At 38.9% G+C, this 20,687-nt stretch overlaps 1 protein-coding gene across 1 annotated transcript in view; it reads right to left on the minus strand.

Annotated features, from left to right (window-relative positions):
* The window catches only part of LOC138654194 (rho guanine nucleotide exchange factor 9), a gene marked incomplete at its 3' end in the record, with an annotated part of 142,294 nt that extends 141,538 nt beyond the window's left edge, over positions 1-756 (minus strand). The window contains exon 1 of the mRNA XM_069743399.1: positions 580-756. Coding sequence (XP_069599500.1) covers positions 580-705 — 126 coding nt within the window. The remainder of the gene's footprint in view (positions 1-579) is intronic.
* Positions 757-20,687: the final 19,931 nt, after the last annotated feature.

Raw genomic sequence — 20,687 nt, forward strand, 5'->3', positions numbered from 1 at the left:
TTTTAGATGTTTTTAACTGTGTGTAGTACTTTTCTTGTGTTTAAATAAAATTTGATATATTTTGAAACTATTGAATTGTGGTGTTCCAACCGTGTTTGTGCGTGTGCTGCTCTTCTTTCTTTATGGTATGTACAGTATATACTTACACCCCAATATTTTAACACTAGCATCTGGACTATATATATATGTATACATAGTCTAGATACAAGTGTTAAAATATTGGGATGCAAGTCAGTGTCATTGGGCGCATTATGCTTTCAATCCTTACTCACTTTGATTATAATGTGTTCCTTACAGCAGCTTTAACATAGTGCAGCAATGAACTTTTGAGTTCAGCTTGTATTTTTTTTTTTTTAGAGCGCTGCATAATTTTGTGTTCACTGATGCAATGCAGAACTAGAAACAGCTGTTGGGTTTTAGGCTATTAAATGATGTCACTATAGTTAACATGATTAATGCTGGAGGAGGTGTTGTCGATATGCAGGCTGATACATGTGGTAATATGATTATCATTACTACACACTTTTATAGATATATATCACGTTGTGGAAATAATTGATATTTTTTTGAGTTACTTACCCTCACAAAGCTGGCTGGAAACCATCCTTCTTCGTCATCTATCTGACCCCACCACCAGTCCTTATTAGAAGCATCTAGGACCTTGATGACGTCTCCAGCTTTAAATGCCAACTCCCGGTTGGCCATGGTGACGTGATCCCATGCTGCCTCAGCACTGACAATAGATCCACCGCTGATCAGCTGCAGAGACAAGACAGGATCATCAGTTTTATTTAGCTCAGCAGATTTTGCTATTGATATATAATAAAATAACATATTAATTTCAAAACACACAACATACCACAAAATACAGTAAGCAAATGACTGTTGCAGTATGGCACGAGCTAACCTAGTGCTCGCCATCAGAATCCCAATCGGCACATTCACAGGGTGACATGCAAATCTGATGTCAGGCGGCAACACAACATAAAAACAGAAACATTTCAGCTTAGGGAAATAAGGCAAAGAAGGAAGCAATATGAACGAAATGGCGCGTGCTGATCCATGCAAATATATTCTTACAATGGAGCGGTGTGCATCGGGGTAATGGTACTAGAGTTGCCACTATACAGTTCATAAAGTTCAACAAACTATTTCCAACATGCATTCAATTGTATGGACTGCACAATTCATCCAGTCTATTTCAACCAACAAAAATATAAAACTGTAGAAGCCTTTCCCACTTTCCCGGCAGCATTATACGTAAAGGAACTTTCTTTCCCTCACTTTCCAAAATTGCTACACAAGTTATTGTTCATATGCCTGTCTTTCCTGAAATAAAAACCAGACTCTAGATTATTCTGAAGTAGTTGTCCTGGAATTAAAAAAAGTATTATGCACAATTATCATAGTTTCATCGTTTTTAAGATTGATCATAGCTATTAAATCAATTGAGTTTTATCTATAGCTTAACATGTTGATCCAGAAGAAGGCCAAAAAACCTATGACGCAAATGGTAATTGCCCCATATTAGGAGAAAAATTGCTTCCCGACTCCACATACTGTATGGCAATTAGACTAGTTCCCTGGATGAATGTTCCATCACAGAATCTCGTACCCATAACCTGGAATTTTACATTTTTCAAGAAAGGCATCCAGGCCTGGCTTGTACTTTTGGAGTGAATCAACCATTACAACATCATGGGCAGAGAGTTCTATAATCTCACTGCTTTTACAGTAAAGAGATAGAGGATGGCCCCTTGTCACCGTCACAGGCCTAGGTGTAAATAGATCATTAGAAAGATCTCTGTACTATCCCTTCATATATCTGTACATTGTAAAAATGTTGGCCCTCATTTTTCCAAACTGAATAACCCAAGTTTGATAACCTATCTTGGTATTACAGTGCTCTCATTCCCTTAATAACCTTGGTAGCTCTTCACTTCTCTACACCCATCTTATACATTGGAGCACAAAATTGTGCACAGTATTCTAAGTATGGCTGCACTAATGATTTGTATAAAAGCAAAACTATGTTCTTGTCATGAACATCTTTGCCTCTTTTCATGCATCCCATGATTTTATTAGCCTTGGTAGCAGGTGCTTTCCAATGGTCACTAAATTTGAGTTTGCCATCCACCCATATATGCAAGTCTTTTTCATTAAAAGTTTTACCAAGTGTTTTTATAATTTAGTACATAATTCTACATTTTATTTCCTCTGCCCAAGTGTAGTCTAGTATCATCTGTAAATATTGAAATTCCACTATGTATACCCTAGACGAGATTATTACTGAATATTTTAAATAGAAGAGGGCCCAATACTGACCCCTGTGACTCTCTATTGTTAACTGTGACCCAATTCCAGTGTGTTCCATTAATAACTACCCTCTTTTTCCTATAACTGAGCCAACTGTTTACCCACCTTTACATATTTTACGCTAGTCCCATTACCGTCATTTTATGTACAACCTTTTCTGTGGCACTATATCAAAAGGCATTGAACAGGCCAGGTAGACAACATCTACTGCTTAACCCTGGTCGAGTCTGGAAGTTGCCTCCTTATCAAAGTTGTTTAGATTAGTTTGACAGGATCGATTTGTGTGAGGTCCTTTGGACTCATTCTCAATTACTCAGAAGCAACTACGACCTCTACCCTCTCTAGATCTAGGCCTCGGCTGATGTTAGATGTCTCTGGTACATGCACGAGGCAGTGTAACCTATGATGAGAAGTACATATACTGTACAAGCCTTGAATCCCTAATATGCTCCGCACTAAGTAAAGATGACAATAATGATGGCTAGGAATCATGGAGTTGGGCCATTTTCATTGCTGTTCCTCACTTTCTGGCGTTTATCTGTTTACATTGCTTGCACAATGCAATGCTTGATGTGCGATCCCCAGCTCTTCATTCTATAACACAGCAGGAAAGGAGAAGACATGCAGTCAAGGCCGAGCAACCTAGCAGAGCTAACTATCCCTGGGACAGAAGGCAGCACTTGATAATGTCACAGCCCTCCACAGTCTACCCTAATCTGTAATACAAGGACGGGCCAGTGAAGCATGCAGCTTAAATCCGGTTCAAATCCCAAGAGCTTTTCTACTTGACTCCAGATTAAATAGACTAGCTTCACTGTTCCTGTGAGGGCTCTAGCACTACAAATACGTCTAATTTATGTGCCTTTGTTACATAGATAGATCCACACCATCATGCATAGGCTATTATTAAGGTTAAGTCAAATTGGGTTCTGATGGCCACAAGAAAACGACAAATTGTTTTCGGATACTTGTACTTTCTTTTTCTTTTATTTTTATCTACAATTATTTTGGTAGAGAAAACAAAGAAAACTAGAAAATGCAAATAGGTTGAAAGCATATCCTAAACCAGTTATTTAAGGGACAAAGAAACCCTTATATTGTTTTGATATTTTTGTAATAAGAAAACTGTTGCTTGTTTTTTTTACATTATTTATTTTCTCAATAGAAGATATGGCTTGGTGAGAACTATCATACCCTTCCTTGTATTGCCTTGACCATACAACTAATTTCAATGATAATTGTATGCACTACTAAAGTACTTTTACTGTCGATACATTTGGGGTTTTATTTTTCAAGCAGATTTTTATCTTTTCAGTATTATACACATGATAGCAATCACTACTTGCTAGTGGGTTCTGGGTTATAAGTATGGTTACTGTTAATAAGTGCTGACTACTCGCTGTAAGAACAGGTCCCTAGATCTAGATATTGTAATTGTGCACATTGATAATTATGCAATGGATCTGTGCTTTACCCCTTTAGTGACAGAGCCAATTTTGTCCTTAATGAAAAAGCCACTTTTTACAATTCTGACCACTGTCACTTTATGAGGTTGTAGCTCAGGAAAGCTTCAACGGATCCCACTGATTCTGAGATTGTTTTTAGTGCTATATTGTACTTCGTGGTAGTGGTAAAATTTATTTTATATGACTTGCATTTATTTATGAAAAAAATGGAAATTTGGCAAAAATTTTGCAATTTTCAAACTTTTAACTTTTGTGCCCTTAAATCAGAGAGTCAAATCGCACAAAATAGTTAATAAATAACATTTCCCACATGTTTACTTTACATCAGCACAATTTTGCAATTTTGGAAACATAATTTATTTTTTTTCTAGGACGCTATAAGGGTTAAAAGTTGACCAGTTATATCTCTTTTTTCGAACAAAATTTGCAAAACCATCTTTTTAGGGACCTCCTCACATTTGAAGTGAGTTTGGGGGGGTCAATATAACAGAAAATGCCCAAAAGTGACACCATTCTAAAACCTACACCTCAAAACCACATTCAAGAAGTTTATTAACCCTTCAGGTGCTTCACAAGAACTAAAGCAATTTGGAAGGAAAAAAATGAACATTTTACTTTTTTCACAAAAAAATTACTTTAGACCCAAACTTTTTTTATTTTCACAAGGGTATCAGGAGAAAATGGACTACAAAATTTGCTGTGCAATTTCTCCTGAGTACACCGATACCCCATATGAGGGGGAAAGCACATGGCAGGGCTCAGAAGGGAGGGAGCACCGTTTGACTTTTTGAATGCAAAATTGGCTGGAATCAATGGCAGGCGCCGTGTCACATTTGGAGACCCCCTGATGTACTTAAACAGTGGAAAACCCCCAATTATAAGGTCAACCCTAACACAGCCCTACCCCTGACCCTAGTCCCCACCCTAACCCTAATCCCAACCCTAACCACAACCCTATCCCCAACTCCAACACCACCCTAATCCCAACACCCCAACCGTAACCCCAACACAACCGCAACCCCAACACAACCCTAATCTCAACACAACCCTAATACAAAACAAAACCCTAACCCCAACACCACAACCGTAACCCCAGACCACAATCGTAACCCCACCACAACCCTAACTCTAGCCCCAACCCTAACCCTAGCCCAACCCTAACCCTAACTGTAGCCCCAACCCTAACCCTAGCCCCAACCCTAACCCTAGCTCTATCCCCAACCCTAGCCCCAACCCTATCCCTTTCCCCAGCCCCAACCTTAGCCCAACCCTAACCTTATCTCTAAGCACAGCCCTAACCCTAGCCTCAACCCTAACCACAATGGAAAAATTTTAAAAAATACATTTTTTATTTTATTATTTTTACCTAACTAAGGGGGTGATAAAGGGGGTATGATTTACCCTTTTCTATTTTGATCACTGTGATAGGGTCTATCACAGTGATCAAAATGAACCAATAGGAAAAATATCCTATTGTTGCCCGGTTCCGGTCAGATCTCGGTGGGCACACTGCGCATGCGCCCATCATTTTCTTTCAGGAGGAAGACACCAAGGGCCAGGGGACAGAGTTGGAGGGTCTGGGGTACAGGGAGGGGTTCGGGGGACCCCATTTCTCTCTCCTCTGGAATGCTAAATCATATCAGAGGAAAGAGAAATGAATGGGAAATTTGACTTTTTTTTTGCAATTGCCATTATTCCGTGAATAACGGTGATCACGAGACTGGGGATGGTAAAAAACAGACCCGAATCATGTTCTCTGGGGTCTCAGCTACCCCCGGTAGCCGAGACCCCGGAGATTCTCAGATGCGGGGGGGGGGGCATCAAACCTTATTTCTCAGCGCCATTAAAAAGCGGCACTGAGGAATAAGTACCCTTAGCTGCCGCCGTTAAATGGCGTCTCGGCAGTCGTTAAGGGGTTAAAGGGTTTTTCCACTTTTCTTCTTTGGAGTAACACTTAGAATATACTGTAGCATATGAAGTACAGAAGTCATGAGGCATCTGCCATTCTAGCATTAAGTTAACTCTTTCCTAATTTAGTATCTCCAAAATTGTGCTGCTATGTTGGTTTGCCATATCTGTAAACAAACATTTATTACGTTACATTTATTTTATTATGTCCTATTATACAACCCCTGGAAAAAATTATGGAATCACCAGCCTTGGAGGATGTTCATTCAGTGGTTTAATTTTGTAGAAAAAAAAGCAGATCACAGACATGGCACAAAACTAAAGTCATTTCAAATGGCAACTTTCTGGCTTTAAGAAACACTAACAGAAATCAAGAACAAAAAATGTGGTAGTCAATAATGGTTACTTTTTTAACCAAGCATAGGGGAAAAATTATGGAATCACTCAATTCTGAGGGAAAAATTATGGAATCTCCCTGTAAATATTCATACCCAAAAATAACACCTGCATCAAATTAGATCTGCTCGTTAGTCTGCATCTAAAAAGGAGTGATCACACCTTGGAGAACTGTTGCACCAAGTGGACTGACATGAATCAAGGCTCCAACTCGAGAGATGTCAATTGAAACAAAGGACAGGATTATCAAACTCTTAAAAGAGGGTAAATCATCACGCAATGTTGAAAAGGATGTTGGTTGTTCACAGTCACCTGTGTCTAAAATATTGATCAAATACAAACAACATGGGTAGGTTGTTAAAGGCAAACATACAGATAGACCAAGGAAGACATCAAAGCATCAAGACCAGAAAAATCAAGCAATATGTCTCCAAAATAGGAAATGCACAACAAAACAAATGAGGAACGAATGAGTGGAAACTGGAGTCAACGTCTGTGACCAAACTGTAAGAAACCACCAAAAGGAAATAGGATTTACATACAGAAAAGCTAAACGAAAGCCATCATTAACACCTAAACAGAAAAAAACAAGGTTACAATGGGCTAAGGAAAAGCAACCTTGGACTGTGGATGACAGGATGAAAGTCATATTCAGTGATGAATCACTAATCTGCATTGGGCAAGGTGATGATGCTGGAACTTTTGCTTGGTGCCGTTCCAATGAGATTTATAAAGATGACTGCCTGAAGAGAACATGCAAATTTCCACAGTCATTGATGATATGGGACTGCATGTCAGGTAAAGGCACTGGGGAGATGGCTGTCGTTACTTCTTCAATAAATGCACAAGTTTATGTTGATATTTTGGACACTTTTCTTATCCGATCAATTGAAAGGATGTTTGGGGATGATGAAATCATTTTTCAAGATGATAATGCATCCTGCCATAGAGCAAAAACTGTGAAAATATTCCTTGAAATGAGACATAAGGTCAATGTCATGGCCTGCAAATAGTCCGGATCTCAATCCAATTGAAAATCTTTGGTGGAAGTTGATGAAAATTGTCCATGACAAGAATCCAACCTGCAAAGCTGATCTGGCAACAGCAATCAGAGAAAGTTGGAGCCAGATTGATGAAGAGTCCTGTGTGACACTCATTAAGTCCATGCCTCAGAGACTGTAAGCTGTTATAAAAGCCAGAGGTGGTGCAACAAAATACTGGTGATGTGTTGGAGTGTTTCTGTTTGTTTGTTTTTCATGATTTCATAATTTTTTCCTCAGAGTTGAGTGATTCCATAATTTTTCCCCTATGCTTGGTTAAAAAAGTAACCATTACTGACTATCACACTTTTTGTTCTTGATTTCTTTTAGTGTTTCTTAAAGCCAGAAAGTTGCCATTTGAAATGACTTTAGTTTTGTGCCATGTCTGTGATCTGCTTTTTTTCTACGAAATTAAACAACTGAATGAACATCCTCCAAGGCCGGTGATTCTATAAATTTTGCCAGGGGTTGTATTTGTCCTGGGAAAGTTCAGTCAGTGTGCGAATGTGGTGTTGGTAAGCAATGGTTGCCTTTGCTTTGCCTTTCATTTGCTTGAAATAAATGGACCCAATTTTTTCACATGGTAGCAATGGGTAGATCTCTTTCCAGGGTTCTGGATGCCAGTAACCCTTTGAATACCCTGATGGTGGCCATAATATCTATATTTAGCCATAGTCTGAAAAATTGCTAGAATAAACCAGATGCATCCAAATCATCGCTGACAATGCAAGGAGGGCCCAGGGAATGTTATCACTACCATTCAATTCACTTTACATCCCGGACTTGCTTTCCCTTATTACTACAACAATCCAAGAAATATTCCAGTGGTACAGAGTATAATTATATTGTCAAATGTGTGCACGTGTAACACTAAATAACATTGTAAGTAATTCTGGCCTGCCCTGTCCAGCCTTTGTCATGCTTCATAATAAAAGAGGCATTAACTGATGGCCCAAGACATGCAGAGAATAGGACAGTGAAAGGAACAAGGAATATGTAATGAACACCTTCCCATGAACGAGCCTGCAGCCTGGAGATAACAGCACTCATGCTGCGAGGCCATTGTGGAGACAGCCTGCAACACTAGCCAAGTGTGCTGCTCGGAAATCAGCTCCAACACTCAACATGAGCAAAACTGTACATGGCTAGCACCTTATAGTTTACTGCTACCTCACTTTACATTCATTTTTTGTCCTCATCTTTAAAAGGAGAACAAGTAATAATACAACACTACTATGAGAAAGAACACTATGGCTCGCAATGTAATCCAACACCCATTCAGCAATATGACAAGCTGCAGATGGTGTGGTTTGTTCTACACTAGTTCTGGGATGCCGTGATGATCATGGGGATGATGTTTGACAAAGCTATAATTGAGAGCCTTACAATTTCTCCTTAGGTTGGAAACGCATGTGTCACGATGTACTAAATGAAGAAGTAAAAGTTACTTGTTGTTATGCAGTGAGCAAGACAATTTAAACTCACCATACACAGCAAATGGTTGTTGGCCAAATGGTACCTTGACTGATCATTTGGCCACCAGCCACCAAGTCCATCTCTGCCATACACAAGAGCGTTCACTTGGCCAAGCACTCCTGTGTTCTCTATCAGACATATTCTGCTAGTGGCTTTTCTCTGGGAGAACAAAGTGATCAGCAGTCCAAAATTTGACATATCCGATCAACGTCTCCAACAGTCAGTTGGCTGGTGCCCCATATACATTAGACTATCAGTTGAACCTGTCAATTTAATCATCAGTTACCTATAGGGATTCCTCCTCTTTGGCACCTCCTGAGACTTCAACTGTTGACCCTGGAATCACTATCACATGGTAAGCCGAGATTTATATATGCTATATGATGAAAACCAAGAAGAGAATCCATTCTCAGCCCCTGAATAAAGCTACATTTTGATTTTGTACATGAGTCCACAGGTGTAATGTGGTGTGGGGCTTTCCTACTCATGGTCCAAATAATATGCAATGTTAAACAATAAGTCAACACTGAAATCAGGTGGCTTATTGTCGATAGCTTACATTTCGCAATGGCCTCATCAGACGAAAGCCAGCCATCAAAGCCATCAGAAGGGATAACATTTCCCTCACTTCTTAATACAAAATAGAGTTGATTGATCTTAAAAGAGGGAGAAAATGCTTTTCCAATTTTACAATATTTCAGCTTTTGCAACAAAGAAAGATACAAGATTTTTTTAATTGTTCTCAACTTCCATCTCGAGAACTTTTCTACCATTTAATTAACATAACTTTCCGCCTGACAGTCATCGTAATCTTCGAAGCAACAAATACAGAGTACTTGTCAGGCCGGCTTTTATCTTTGTTTCACTAGATAAAGGGCATTAAGCGATGCACATTCTGGGCTAAATGTAAAAAATGTAGATTTTCAGAAGCAAATGTAGTGATTTTCAGATAGCAACATCTGCTTTATCAGTCAAAAAAGAAAGCCTACTGTGTTCACTCTATGATCCAATATCACAGCGCTGGCTCATACAGGACAACCTTACCACAAAGACCACTTGCTCGCTTCATACATGCCTAAAATGCACCATTTACGAGTCACACAGATAGTTCTTCAGGCTCTGAACATTTTTTACGTGGAACTTGGTGGAAGACGCAGTCAGCACTAATACATCCTTTAAGCTTTGCCAGTGTTTTGCCTCTGAATTATTGTATGCTCTGTAGGAGACTTTCAGGCAACTGCTGCTGCGTGAGTCACTGATTGTGATGCCGCCTACGCTCACTGCCTACCATCATCTATATTTAGAAATTCAGGCCAAGAAAGTTGTCGGCTTTAACCCCTTTTTAGTTCAAAATTAACTTCAGATGAAAATGTTGCAAAGGCAGATGGGAGAATATCAGGAGCTGGAGAAGAAGAGTCGGTATAATTAAACCTTCGGCAGGTCCAGCTCACACATAGGACTAGTGCAGATGAATGTATTTTTGGTCGGAGGGCTGTTCCTGCACACTGACCAATGTAAATCAGTAACCAAGTGGACAATCAATTTTACAGACGCACCTAAATATCAGATTAAATACTAGCCTCACCTCTTTTGTGGATGCAGTCATGTCGGCATTTGCAGACATGGCTGGCCTTAGAATTTACAAATTTGTGTGAACCCAGGCATATGATGTAACAGAAAATGTCCAAATAATGGAAGATAGATGATTCCACATCTAGTATGATATCGTTATGATCTAAGGTGTGAACATACTATATGTGTGATCCAGGGTTGGTCATACTATTGATGCAATCTGTGGCCCAAGCGGTAAGGAGGTCCACTTCCTGCTCAAAAGCGGCAGCAGTTTCTCTCACAGTCACATTTTTGGACTGTCCCTGTTCTTGCATATGGGGCCCTCTTCTATCTGTGTCTGCCTCTGTGAACTACTGTCTATTTTACTGCATATAAAGGACTGGAGCTTTTTACCTTCTTTGTCTACCCCAGATCTAAGAGAAACACCTTACTTCACCTGATGTTCGGAACTTGGCATAAGGCATTGCATTATTTGCCAATAAGAAATGACAATAGCAAATGGTCCTTAAATATAGGTAAATAGTGTCGATCTCTGCACCCGTGCGTTGACAACGTGCCATTTTTCCATGCTGTCAAAACTGTAGGCCACTCACACACTAGTGTCACTGGGAATCACTGATCGGAAGCGTAGAGTCTCTCTGGTGCATCGAGGAATAAATATAAAGTGGCAAGAACACTGCATATAAACGGCAGAGTGAGGGAAAGCCTGTCAGAGATGCTGTGCCTTTGACAAGAGGACCAGGTAAAGCTTGTGACAGGCCCATCAAATTTCTCCAAGATCATTCACACATCAGCTGTGTGACCCTGAGCTTCACTTGTTTAGGGCTGGATCCTTATTAGATAACAGTGTTTTCTGCAGTATAGACGATAGCACAATGAGGCCCAATTATGAACACCATTTCTAGATCAGGGAGGAAAACTAAAGCTGTACTATGATTGTTTGTTATAGATATATAGACATGGCCTCAGCTATTAGTTCTCTTAATAATAAGCTTCACTCACCCTTTACAGCTATCCACCAACCATCTGTAGAAGATAGTACCCCAACCAAGCCTCTTACAATGCAAGCTGTGCGCAGTGGCGTCAAGGCCCAACCAGTACGTAACTTGAAACGCCCCAATGCAAAAATTACAACAGGTTCCCCAACTATCATAACTCTACTAGTACTGGTTTTCTCTTAGTGACCAAAGAGACTTTTTGGGCACCTCTATGTTACAAGTGCAACTCAAGCCCCCACTATAGTTATGTCATTGGGCCCAACTACACAACACACTTATTTATATAATACTACATAGGACCCAACTACTGCACTTACAAGCATTTGAAACAATATTTATCTTTTGAGTATCAGCAGTAAATCTATGATAAAACTAAAAATTATTGACAAACTTGATCATTCATACCCAAAAGCATAACTAATTAGGTGTAGACAGAAGTCTTAAAGAGGAACTACCACTTTCCCAAAAAATTGAGTCAAATATCTAGTAAAATCCATGAGCTCCCTGGAATCTGCTCCCTTTTTCTGTTTTGTGCTATGTTGCTCCAATGCAGAGTTATTCACATTTGTTGATTTTGCAGCTCAGTATGTGACATTTCTGCTTGCAATTCATCTGGGCATTTCTTTTGATTCTTCTCTTGGGGTGAGAGCTTTTATTCCTCCCTTCCAGACACTTCCAATCACAGCTTGGCAGTGCCTGACTGCTAGATCCGCTGATAATCTGTGATTGGCAGCATCTGGAAATAATGTGAAGAAATGACCAGTTGGACTGCAAAGTAGAGATATCACATACTGTGCTCCAGAAGAAACAAATGTGAAGATCTCTGCAATGGAGCGAAGCAGCACAAAATGAAAAAAAGTGTCTGAATGAGGGGTGCTCAGACATATTTAGAAGGTATTTCACTCAGTTTTTTGGACCAAGTGAAAGGTCCTCTTTAAAGATCTCACTACAAATCTGCTGGCATATTACTCAAATGGAGAAGGGAGAGTGAAAACAGAAGGAGTTGAAGTATAACTTTCCTAGTGCTGCTGCCACTATGTTCTAGTCATGAGATCTAGCATCAATTCTATGCAACAATATATGAAAATTTTAGTATAAAGGTCCCAATTCATCAAGACTGGCATTTTGCATGCCAATCTTGTCGAACAGTATGCTGGAGTAAGATGCACCAAATTTATTAAGAGGTGTGTGTCTCTCAATGAATTTTGTGAATCTTTAAGCTGTTGTGTGCCAGCATAAGAAATGCACTCAACTTAATTATGATGTCTTAAATTATGATAAATTTGCCAAGGGCACTTGACGCAAAGCTCCACGCATTTTTCAAAAAGTTTGCAGAGGTGGCAGGAACTGTAATAAAGATGACAAAAGTCGCAGAAAAGTTATACATTTTTCAAAATTTTTCAAAACTGTTGGATGAATTGGAGCCAAATTATGGATGAATAACATAGGGCTCAAAGTGTATCCTAAAAGAATACTACAAATAATGAATTAAACTTGTCCACAGATGAAAATCCCATCAAGCATCTAGATCTACTGCATGACGCAGAAGACAGTCTGGAAGGATTAATGTTGCCCATTTTATACAAGGTGAAATAAGACTTCCCATAAGGATTTTGGACTTCAGGTCCATTTATATGACCCAACTGTCATTACCGACAACCGTTTAGTAAATACTGATTGGTGGTTGTTTAATAGCCAGTTTACACAGGCACATAGCGTTGTACATTATGCACTCAATGACCTGTAATAGATCGTTCCGCCTCTATATGATGCCTTTGTTCTCGGCAGTGTGAGTCCTGTTCATACCGGATAATGTGCTGCTGAGAATAATGAACTTATTTCACCCAACAAATTAACGTTTTGTTCATTCACTGGGTGATCAGAAGCCTGTTTAGACTGCAAGATTATCCTAAGAATGCTCTTTCTCAAATAATCTTGCAGTGTGAATGGACCCTAAGTGAGCAATAACAGGAATGGGACTTAGATCACCTTATACTCGGCACCAAAACCACCCAGAACGAAAGGCGTTAAAGCAAGAACCTGCTAGCACACAGCAGGAGTCTTATTTTACCTCTTGTAATTAACTGTCTTTTCACAACACGTTTTAACAAAATGATCACCACTCTGAAAACATGGCCATATGGATTGATTTTGTGCTGGCAGCCTAGAGGCAGTGGAGCCAATAACTGTTCTGTATTCTCACGCAAGACCATTTACTAGAGCGTACAGGAATTCAATCTGCGGCTTATACGGTGAGAAAGACAAAGATTGGCAAAGTCTCAGCTCCAGGAATCATCTCTACATAAGCACACACCTCACATTCATTCTCCATCACCAGAGGGGGCACCACGTAATACCAAAATGCTTATGTTGTAAGAGCTTACGTTTCGCACAGCGTTTTTTTTAATGCTGTGTTGGTTTATGAAAGTGACTTTTCCCAGTTGTCTTTTTGGCGCCAGCTGGTCATTTCAGATGAATACACTTTTTATACCTAAATTAGTCATTTTTTTTCTAAGAACACATAATTTTATTTACACAGCCTCAACAGAATGTACAGAACCTGTTCTGATAGCATAATACCAAGTACAATACACAGATGAATTATTTGGAATTATGACTTAGTCGTGCATATATACGAAAAGGATGCAAAGAAAACTGGATGAAGCATAAGTAATCCCTCAGTGTAAATAGACAACTACTGTGAAATTAAGCACTGCACCCATCCACTGGATCATTGCACATTGCCCGTTTTCTCAATGAGGCTTCTATATTAAATGGAATGTCTTATTCAACTTTAGTTCTTAGCAAAGTGCATTTTCACCTTAAATAAGAAATCTCTCTAACTAGAACTAATTGTGTTTCTCTCTTCTGTCAAGTTGTTAAAAATTCAATGTTGTGAATTCTTAAATACATAATTGATCAAAAGAGTAATTCTCATCTATGTGATGATTAGTCACTTCTCACGGACAAGCCATGAGTTGGGATAGTCGAGAAGTCCAAGGTCAATAGCCAGTAGGTTACGTCATAAACAGAGGAAAGAGACAAAGTCGTAGTCAGGTAAAGTTCCGGGGTCAAAATACTAGGAGGATAGCGGATCAGACCAAAAATGTTAAACAGACGGATGGTCAGAATGAGTTCCAAGGTCAGGCAGCGATATATCAACAAGCAAAATACAAGGCATAGAGTAAACCATCCACGCTTAGCCGAAGTTACGGCTGACAGCTCAGTTAAATAGTGGAACAGTCAAGGGAACCGCAAAAACCTGACAAGAGCTCAGAGTCTCCCAGTCTCAGATTTGATGGCTGAGACACTGACAGTTCAGAACGTTCCTGCATCAGACTGGACAACTGAGCTGTCAATCACTGCACAGACAGCTCAGCACTGGGGGGTGGGATCACTACACTACCACTGATTTTTCCCAGACTACTGCACAGATTTACTGAGGTATATAGCAACAGATTTCAAGACTTACGAGCCATGACGACTCGATGGATTAAGGTTCTGTAGGAAGATCGATCTTGTGGAAGCCTAGATAGGTCCATTAGACTCTATATTGCTGTATTATATGGAAGATTTTCCATTTAGTGTATTGGTGGCAAAATTTAAGCAAGCTGCAATGGAAGCCTTTCCATTGATACTTTTTGGAATATGTGAGGAAGAGACAAGTAAAACTAACAAATGGCTTGACAGATATTGACCTACCTGACAGATAGGACAACATCTCAATTACCTATTTGTATAGTATCTTTTATTTAGAAGGTCACTGTCATTTAAAAAAAAAACTTAGACTCATCTGATGACCAGTTTAATGACTTACAAAATTGCAAATTTACTTGCTTATCTAAAATACCTTTTTTCAAGTATAATCCACCTATAGTAGTAGATTGTAGGAGCTGTTTTTTGTCTCTCTGCTCCTGCTCTCCTGTCTGTCACACTGTATAACATAGAGGTGCTTTCAGTTAGTAAAGGAAAGAAAAGTCCAGCACCTATAGTACTGACAGAATGCTAATGAAAAGGAAATATCCACTGAAAAAGTTTTACTTCGGTTTTATGTGAGAAGACTAATTCACTTTTAAACATGGTTTTACAGCTTTCTAAAAAATATTTGTTTTTTTTAGTCAATATTCTCTTATGTTTTCTGCATAAATCGCTGCTTGCTTTCATAGACTGCTGCAGTCGAGAAGTTTCTATAATCATATGCAGTCGAGGCAATCCTGGTTTCAAAATGTTTTGCCTCTTATAACTTATACATTGTAACAAATCAGGGCAGGAGAGATATTTGTGGAGCTATTGATGTATTAATTTCACAGATGATTGCTTACATTGGACAGAATTGTATTCAGGTCTCAGCTAAGGGCTAAAGGAGGTCTCTGAGTGTTTTTAAGGTCGGAATTGAAATAAGAATGGTTTTATCCATTCAATGCAAAGATATTAAGCATAGTGAAGAATTAAGAAGACACAAAGTATATTGGAAAGTTGTGCAAATTAAGATCTGGTAATAACAAAAGAAATAGGGGAAGTTTGTGACAGTTGTGTAAGTCATTTTATATACCACTGACCAAATCAAAGAATGGCAACATTTTAATGTGGTCACTTAGCTAAGGGGGCAATAAAGTTATAAACTCCCTGTCAGAAGGACATAACTGATTGTTTCTGGGTTAACCTATTCTGCAACCAGCAATGTCCAAGAAGTTTGTAAAAGCCTAATAGTGAAAATTGTTTTATGAAACCCAGTTGCAACAATAATTTTTATTGCAAAATACATGAATTTAAAATGTAAAAAAATAAAATATGATAGGCAACAACAGCACATCACTACATAACATCACAACATATTCAGAATGTGTGCAACCTTGTTAACAATTCAGAAAGAAATCTTGTTGTTTTGGATTATCTTGTTCCCTTTGGTTCCAGAATCACAAGGTAACTGACCAATATCAAACTATGAGTAAAACGGCTAAAGAGGCATAGAAATCATCATGCATAGAAAACTACGTCTGTTCTAATACTGTGAGGGCGGAATGATTTCATATGTTTTAGAAGTGCGTTTTCTTGCTGAAAATAGCTTTCATCAAATCACTTTAATGCACGACACTCATAAAATATGTATAGCAGGACTGCATTATTTCCTTTGCGGCACTAGAAAACTAGTTTTAAGCAGTTTGCAGAAGTTTGATCACACATTTACGGCATAGTGTTTGGTTCTGCGAACAGCAAAAATAAAAAACTGTACAGATCACAAGTGACACAGAAAGTTTCCAGGACTCATCTCTTTTTTAAGCGTAGAAAGAAAGCTACCAATATGTAGCCAAAGGCCTGAACAAAAATAACTGTAAAAGACCAGCAGAGAGACTATACACAGGACTAGTGCTATAGGAAACCCGCACATGGGACACACAACTTGCCATTTTGTGCCAGTTTTTCACACATGTTAACACCACATAATTTCGCAACATGGTGACAAGATAATACTGCCACGTACAGTTTATATAATACCAAATATGCAATATCCAAATAACACACCTATAAGGGAATCTGTCAGTAGGATAAACCATTCTAAACTGCCTATATGGGCATGTAGGTAAAAGAAAGTTAAATAAAATTATATCTGATAGCTGATGTCTGATTCCAGACAAAACCATGCTTTTGTTATATGTAAATGAACTGTTAAGATCTCTGGGCTTGACATAGATCTCCCCGAAAATCTGCCTCCAGTGATTATTAAAAATGAAAGGGTGAGTTACCAGTGTGAGAGATGTAATGAATGACAGTCTGCTCTCCTGGTCTACATGACTCACACTGGTAATGTCCCTTTTCATATAAAATAATCTCTGGAGTCAGATTTTCTATAGATCTATGTCCGGCCCATAGATCTTAACAACTCATTTATATGTTAAGAAAAACGTTTCTCTGGAATAAGACATTGGATCACAGAAATCAAGCTGTCACACATAACGATATATTAAAAGGTTTTTGGGTGGTGTACTGATGGTACCAGAGATGACAATCATGAAATATATTAAAGAAGAAAAACACAACACGCTTCGAGTGATGTAGCCTTCATCATAGTAACATAGCTATAAGGTTGAAGGAAGACTTTAAGTCCATCTAGTTCAACCCATTGCCTAACCTAACATGCCCTAACATGTTGATCCAGAGGACGGCAAAAAAAACCCATGTGGCAAACAGTAAGCTGCACATTGGGGAAAAAAATTCCTTCCCGACTCCACATGCGGCAATCAGACTAGTTCCCTGGATCAACACGCTATCAAGGAATCTAGTATCTATACCTTGTAACATTATACTTTTCAAGAAAGGCATCCAGTCCTCTCTTAAATTTAAGTAATGAATCACTCATTACAACATCATACGGCAGAGAGTTCCATAGTCTCACTGCTCTTACAGTAAAGAATCCGCATCTGTTATTATGCCTAAACCTTCTTTCCTCCAGACATAGAGGATGCCCCTTTGTCCCTATCTCAGGTCTATGATTAAAAAGATCGTCAGAAAGGTCTTTGTACTGTCCCCTCATATATTTATACATTAAAATAAGATCACCCCTTAGTCTTCGTTTTTCCAAACTAAATAGCCCCAAGTGTAATAACCTATCTTGGTATTGCAGACCCCCCAGTCCTCTAATAACCGTGGTCGCTCTTCTCTGCACCCGCTCTAGTTCAGCTATGTCTTTCTTATATACCGGGGACCAGAACTGTGCCCAGTATTCTAAGTGTGGTCGCACAAGTGACTTGTATAGAGGTAAAATGATGTTCTTCTCATGAGCATCTATGCCTCTTTTAAGGTGTCTCATGATATTTTTCCCACAGCAATTTTAATCTCAAATAATACCATTACATACCATTAAATAATATTTACTGGTAATGGATTGCTTCTAGCGCTCCAGTCCTTGAGGTTCCTCTAGTAATTCTAGTCCTGTAGCAATTGCCCTGTTTACCATCCTTAAAACTGATCTTAGGAGTTCCTGAAGCCTATACACTATCTAGGCAGCTCAGTAGTGCCAGAACTAAATAATATGGTATACATGGTGTCTAGTGACAACAATATAGTGTCTGTCCCATAAGACTAATAAAACCTCCTCTAAGACATTGATATGCTCTAACATGGCTACAAGTTATCGCTCATTGAATGAATCTCACCAAGGACAACATCTCTAAGAATTTGTATGTTCTCCCCATGTTTGCGTGGATTTTCTCTGAGTACTCCGGTTTCCTCCCATACTCCACAGACTTATGGATACGGAATGTAGATTGTGAGCCCCAATGGGGATAAGTGATGTTGATTGCTGTAAAGCACTGAGGAATATCATGGCGCTACAATACAGGGGCATCAGTAACCTATGTAGATACTACATGCCAAGGTCAGAGCTGGTGTAATCTGTCACCAAGTACACAAGATAAATAGCATAGTCCGCTCTTATTCCCACTAGTCAACAGCATCATTCTTGAGGGTAGAATACTTCTCATTTTTAGCCATATCAATGCATGAGTCTATAAAGCCATGTCCTCAGATGTCTGATGCTCCTCAAGTGTTGCAAAAAAAATGGTTGGGACTGGAGCTTAGTAAATGTTGTGTTCAATTGGATATAAAATATGTATAGTGTGACTTATGGTGCACACAGCAAAGGAGTACACAGGAGACATTATCTCAGTGCCCCTAAGTAGCCTCATGTAGGCGCCTGTAGTAATTACTTTTGTGTAATACCACTATAATTACTATTGGTTTATACTGGATGATATTTTATTGTATCATTTTGGGGGTTTCCACCAACACCAAATATTTATCCAGACTGCTCCTCTTGCCTATAGATATCGGAATATTTCGGCAAATGCCACCAACTATTGTGAAGAAATATCTCTGTCACATTTTTTCAAGTTATCCGAAAAATTATTACACGTGTAACCGAATCGGAAGTTCATTGTTTTATGTCTGCTAATTTCCCCTTTATAAACTTTCAAGAAAAGAATGTACCTCTAATGGGTTCAGTTTCATCATTCTGTCAGAAATTAAGAATCAGTCTTTAATAATTAATTACCCGCATGAATTAATTACCATAACAAGTAGCCAACACGAAACCAGATGTAATTTCACATAATTAAAAGGCAAAAGGATGTTGCCAGTTGGTTTAGAAACACGTATTCCATCATATCTATCTATCTATCTATCTATCTATCTATCGAAACCAGAAGTTTATATATACTATATTGAAACACACATAGGCATATTTTTCTCAATTTCTGACATGAAATCAGAATAAACCTTTCTGTTTTAGGCCAATTAAGATTACCATAATTATTAATATTATGCCAGAATAATGAGAGAGCGAATGTTTTATGCCATTTTTATTACTTACTGTAAAGTGAGAAGTTTATAAACATTTCATTATTATTTGGTACATTGCCTTAAACTCAATGACTTTGGTCAAACATTTGGGACATCCAAAAGCTTCTCACAATAGTTGGTTGGAATTTGGGCCCATTCTTCCAGACAAAACTGGTTTAACCGGTCCAGGTTTGTAGGTCGCCTTGCTCGCACCGGCCTTTTCAACTTTGCCCATACATTTTCAATAGGACTGAGGTCAGGGCTTTCTGATGGTCACTCTAAAACATTGACTTTGTTATCCTTAAGCCTCTTTGTTACCATTTCGGCAGTATGCTTCTGGTCATTGTCCATCTGGAAGACCCATTATCACCCAAGCTTTAACTTCCTGGCCGACGTCTTGAGATGTTGCTTCAGTATTGCCATATAATCTTCTTTTCTCATGATGCCATCTATTTTGTGAAGTGCACCAGTCCCTCCTGCAGCAAAACAACCGCACAACATGATTCTGCAACTGCAGTGATTCACAGTTGGGATGGTGTTCTTAGGCTTCCAAGCTTCTCCCTTTTTCCTCCAAACGTAATGATGGTCATTATGCCAAAATAGTTCAATTTTAGTTTCTTCAGACCACAGGCCATGTCTCCAAAAATTAAGGTCTTTGTTCATGTGTGCATTTGCAAATAATAGTTTGGCTTTTTTATGTTTCTTTTGGATAATGGCTTCTTCCTTGCACAGTGGGCTTTCAGCCATGTTGATACAGTACTCATTTTACTGTGGACATTGACACAATCTTACCAGCTTCTGCCATCATCTTCACAAGGTCTTTTGCTTTTGTCCTTGGGTTGATATGTTCATGATGGACCAAAGCATGTTCATCTCTGGGACACAGGACCCATCTCCTTCCTGAGTGGTATGATAGCTGGACATTTCCATCTTTTTTGCACTTGCGTATAATTGTTTGTACAGATGAGTGAGGCACCTTCAGGTATCTTGAAATTGTATCCAAGAATGAGCCAGACTTGTGCAAGTCCACAATTCACTTCCTGACATCTTGGCTGACTTTCCCATGAGTCTACTCAAAGAAGCAGTGTGTTTCAGGTGTGCATTGAAATACATCCACAGGTGTGTCTCTAATTAACTCAGATGTTGCCAAAAAACCTATCAGAAGCTTCCAAACACAT

The sequence above is a fragment of the Ranitomeya imitator genome, unplaced genomic scaffold (genome assembly GCF_032444005.1).
Source record: "Ranitomeya imitator isolate aRanImi1 unplaced genomic scaffold, aRanImi1.pri SCAFFOLD_237, whole genome shotgun sequence".
Classification (NCBI taxonomy): Eukaryota; Metazoa; Chordata; class Amphibia; order Anura; family Dendrobatidae; genus Ranitomeya; species Ranitomeya imitator.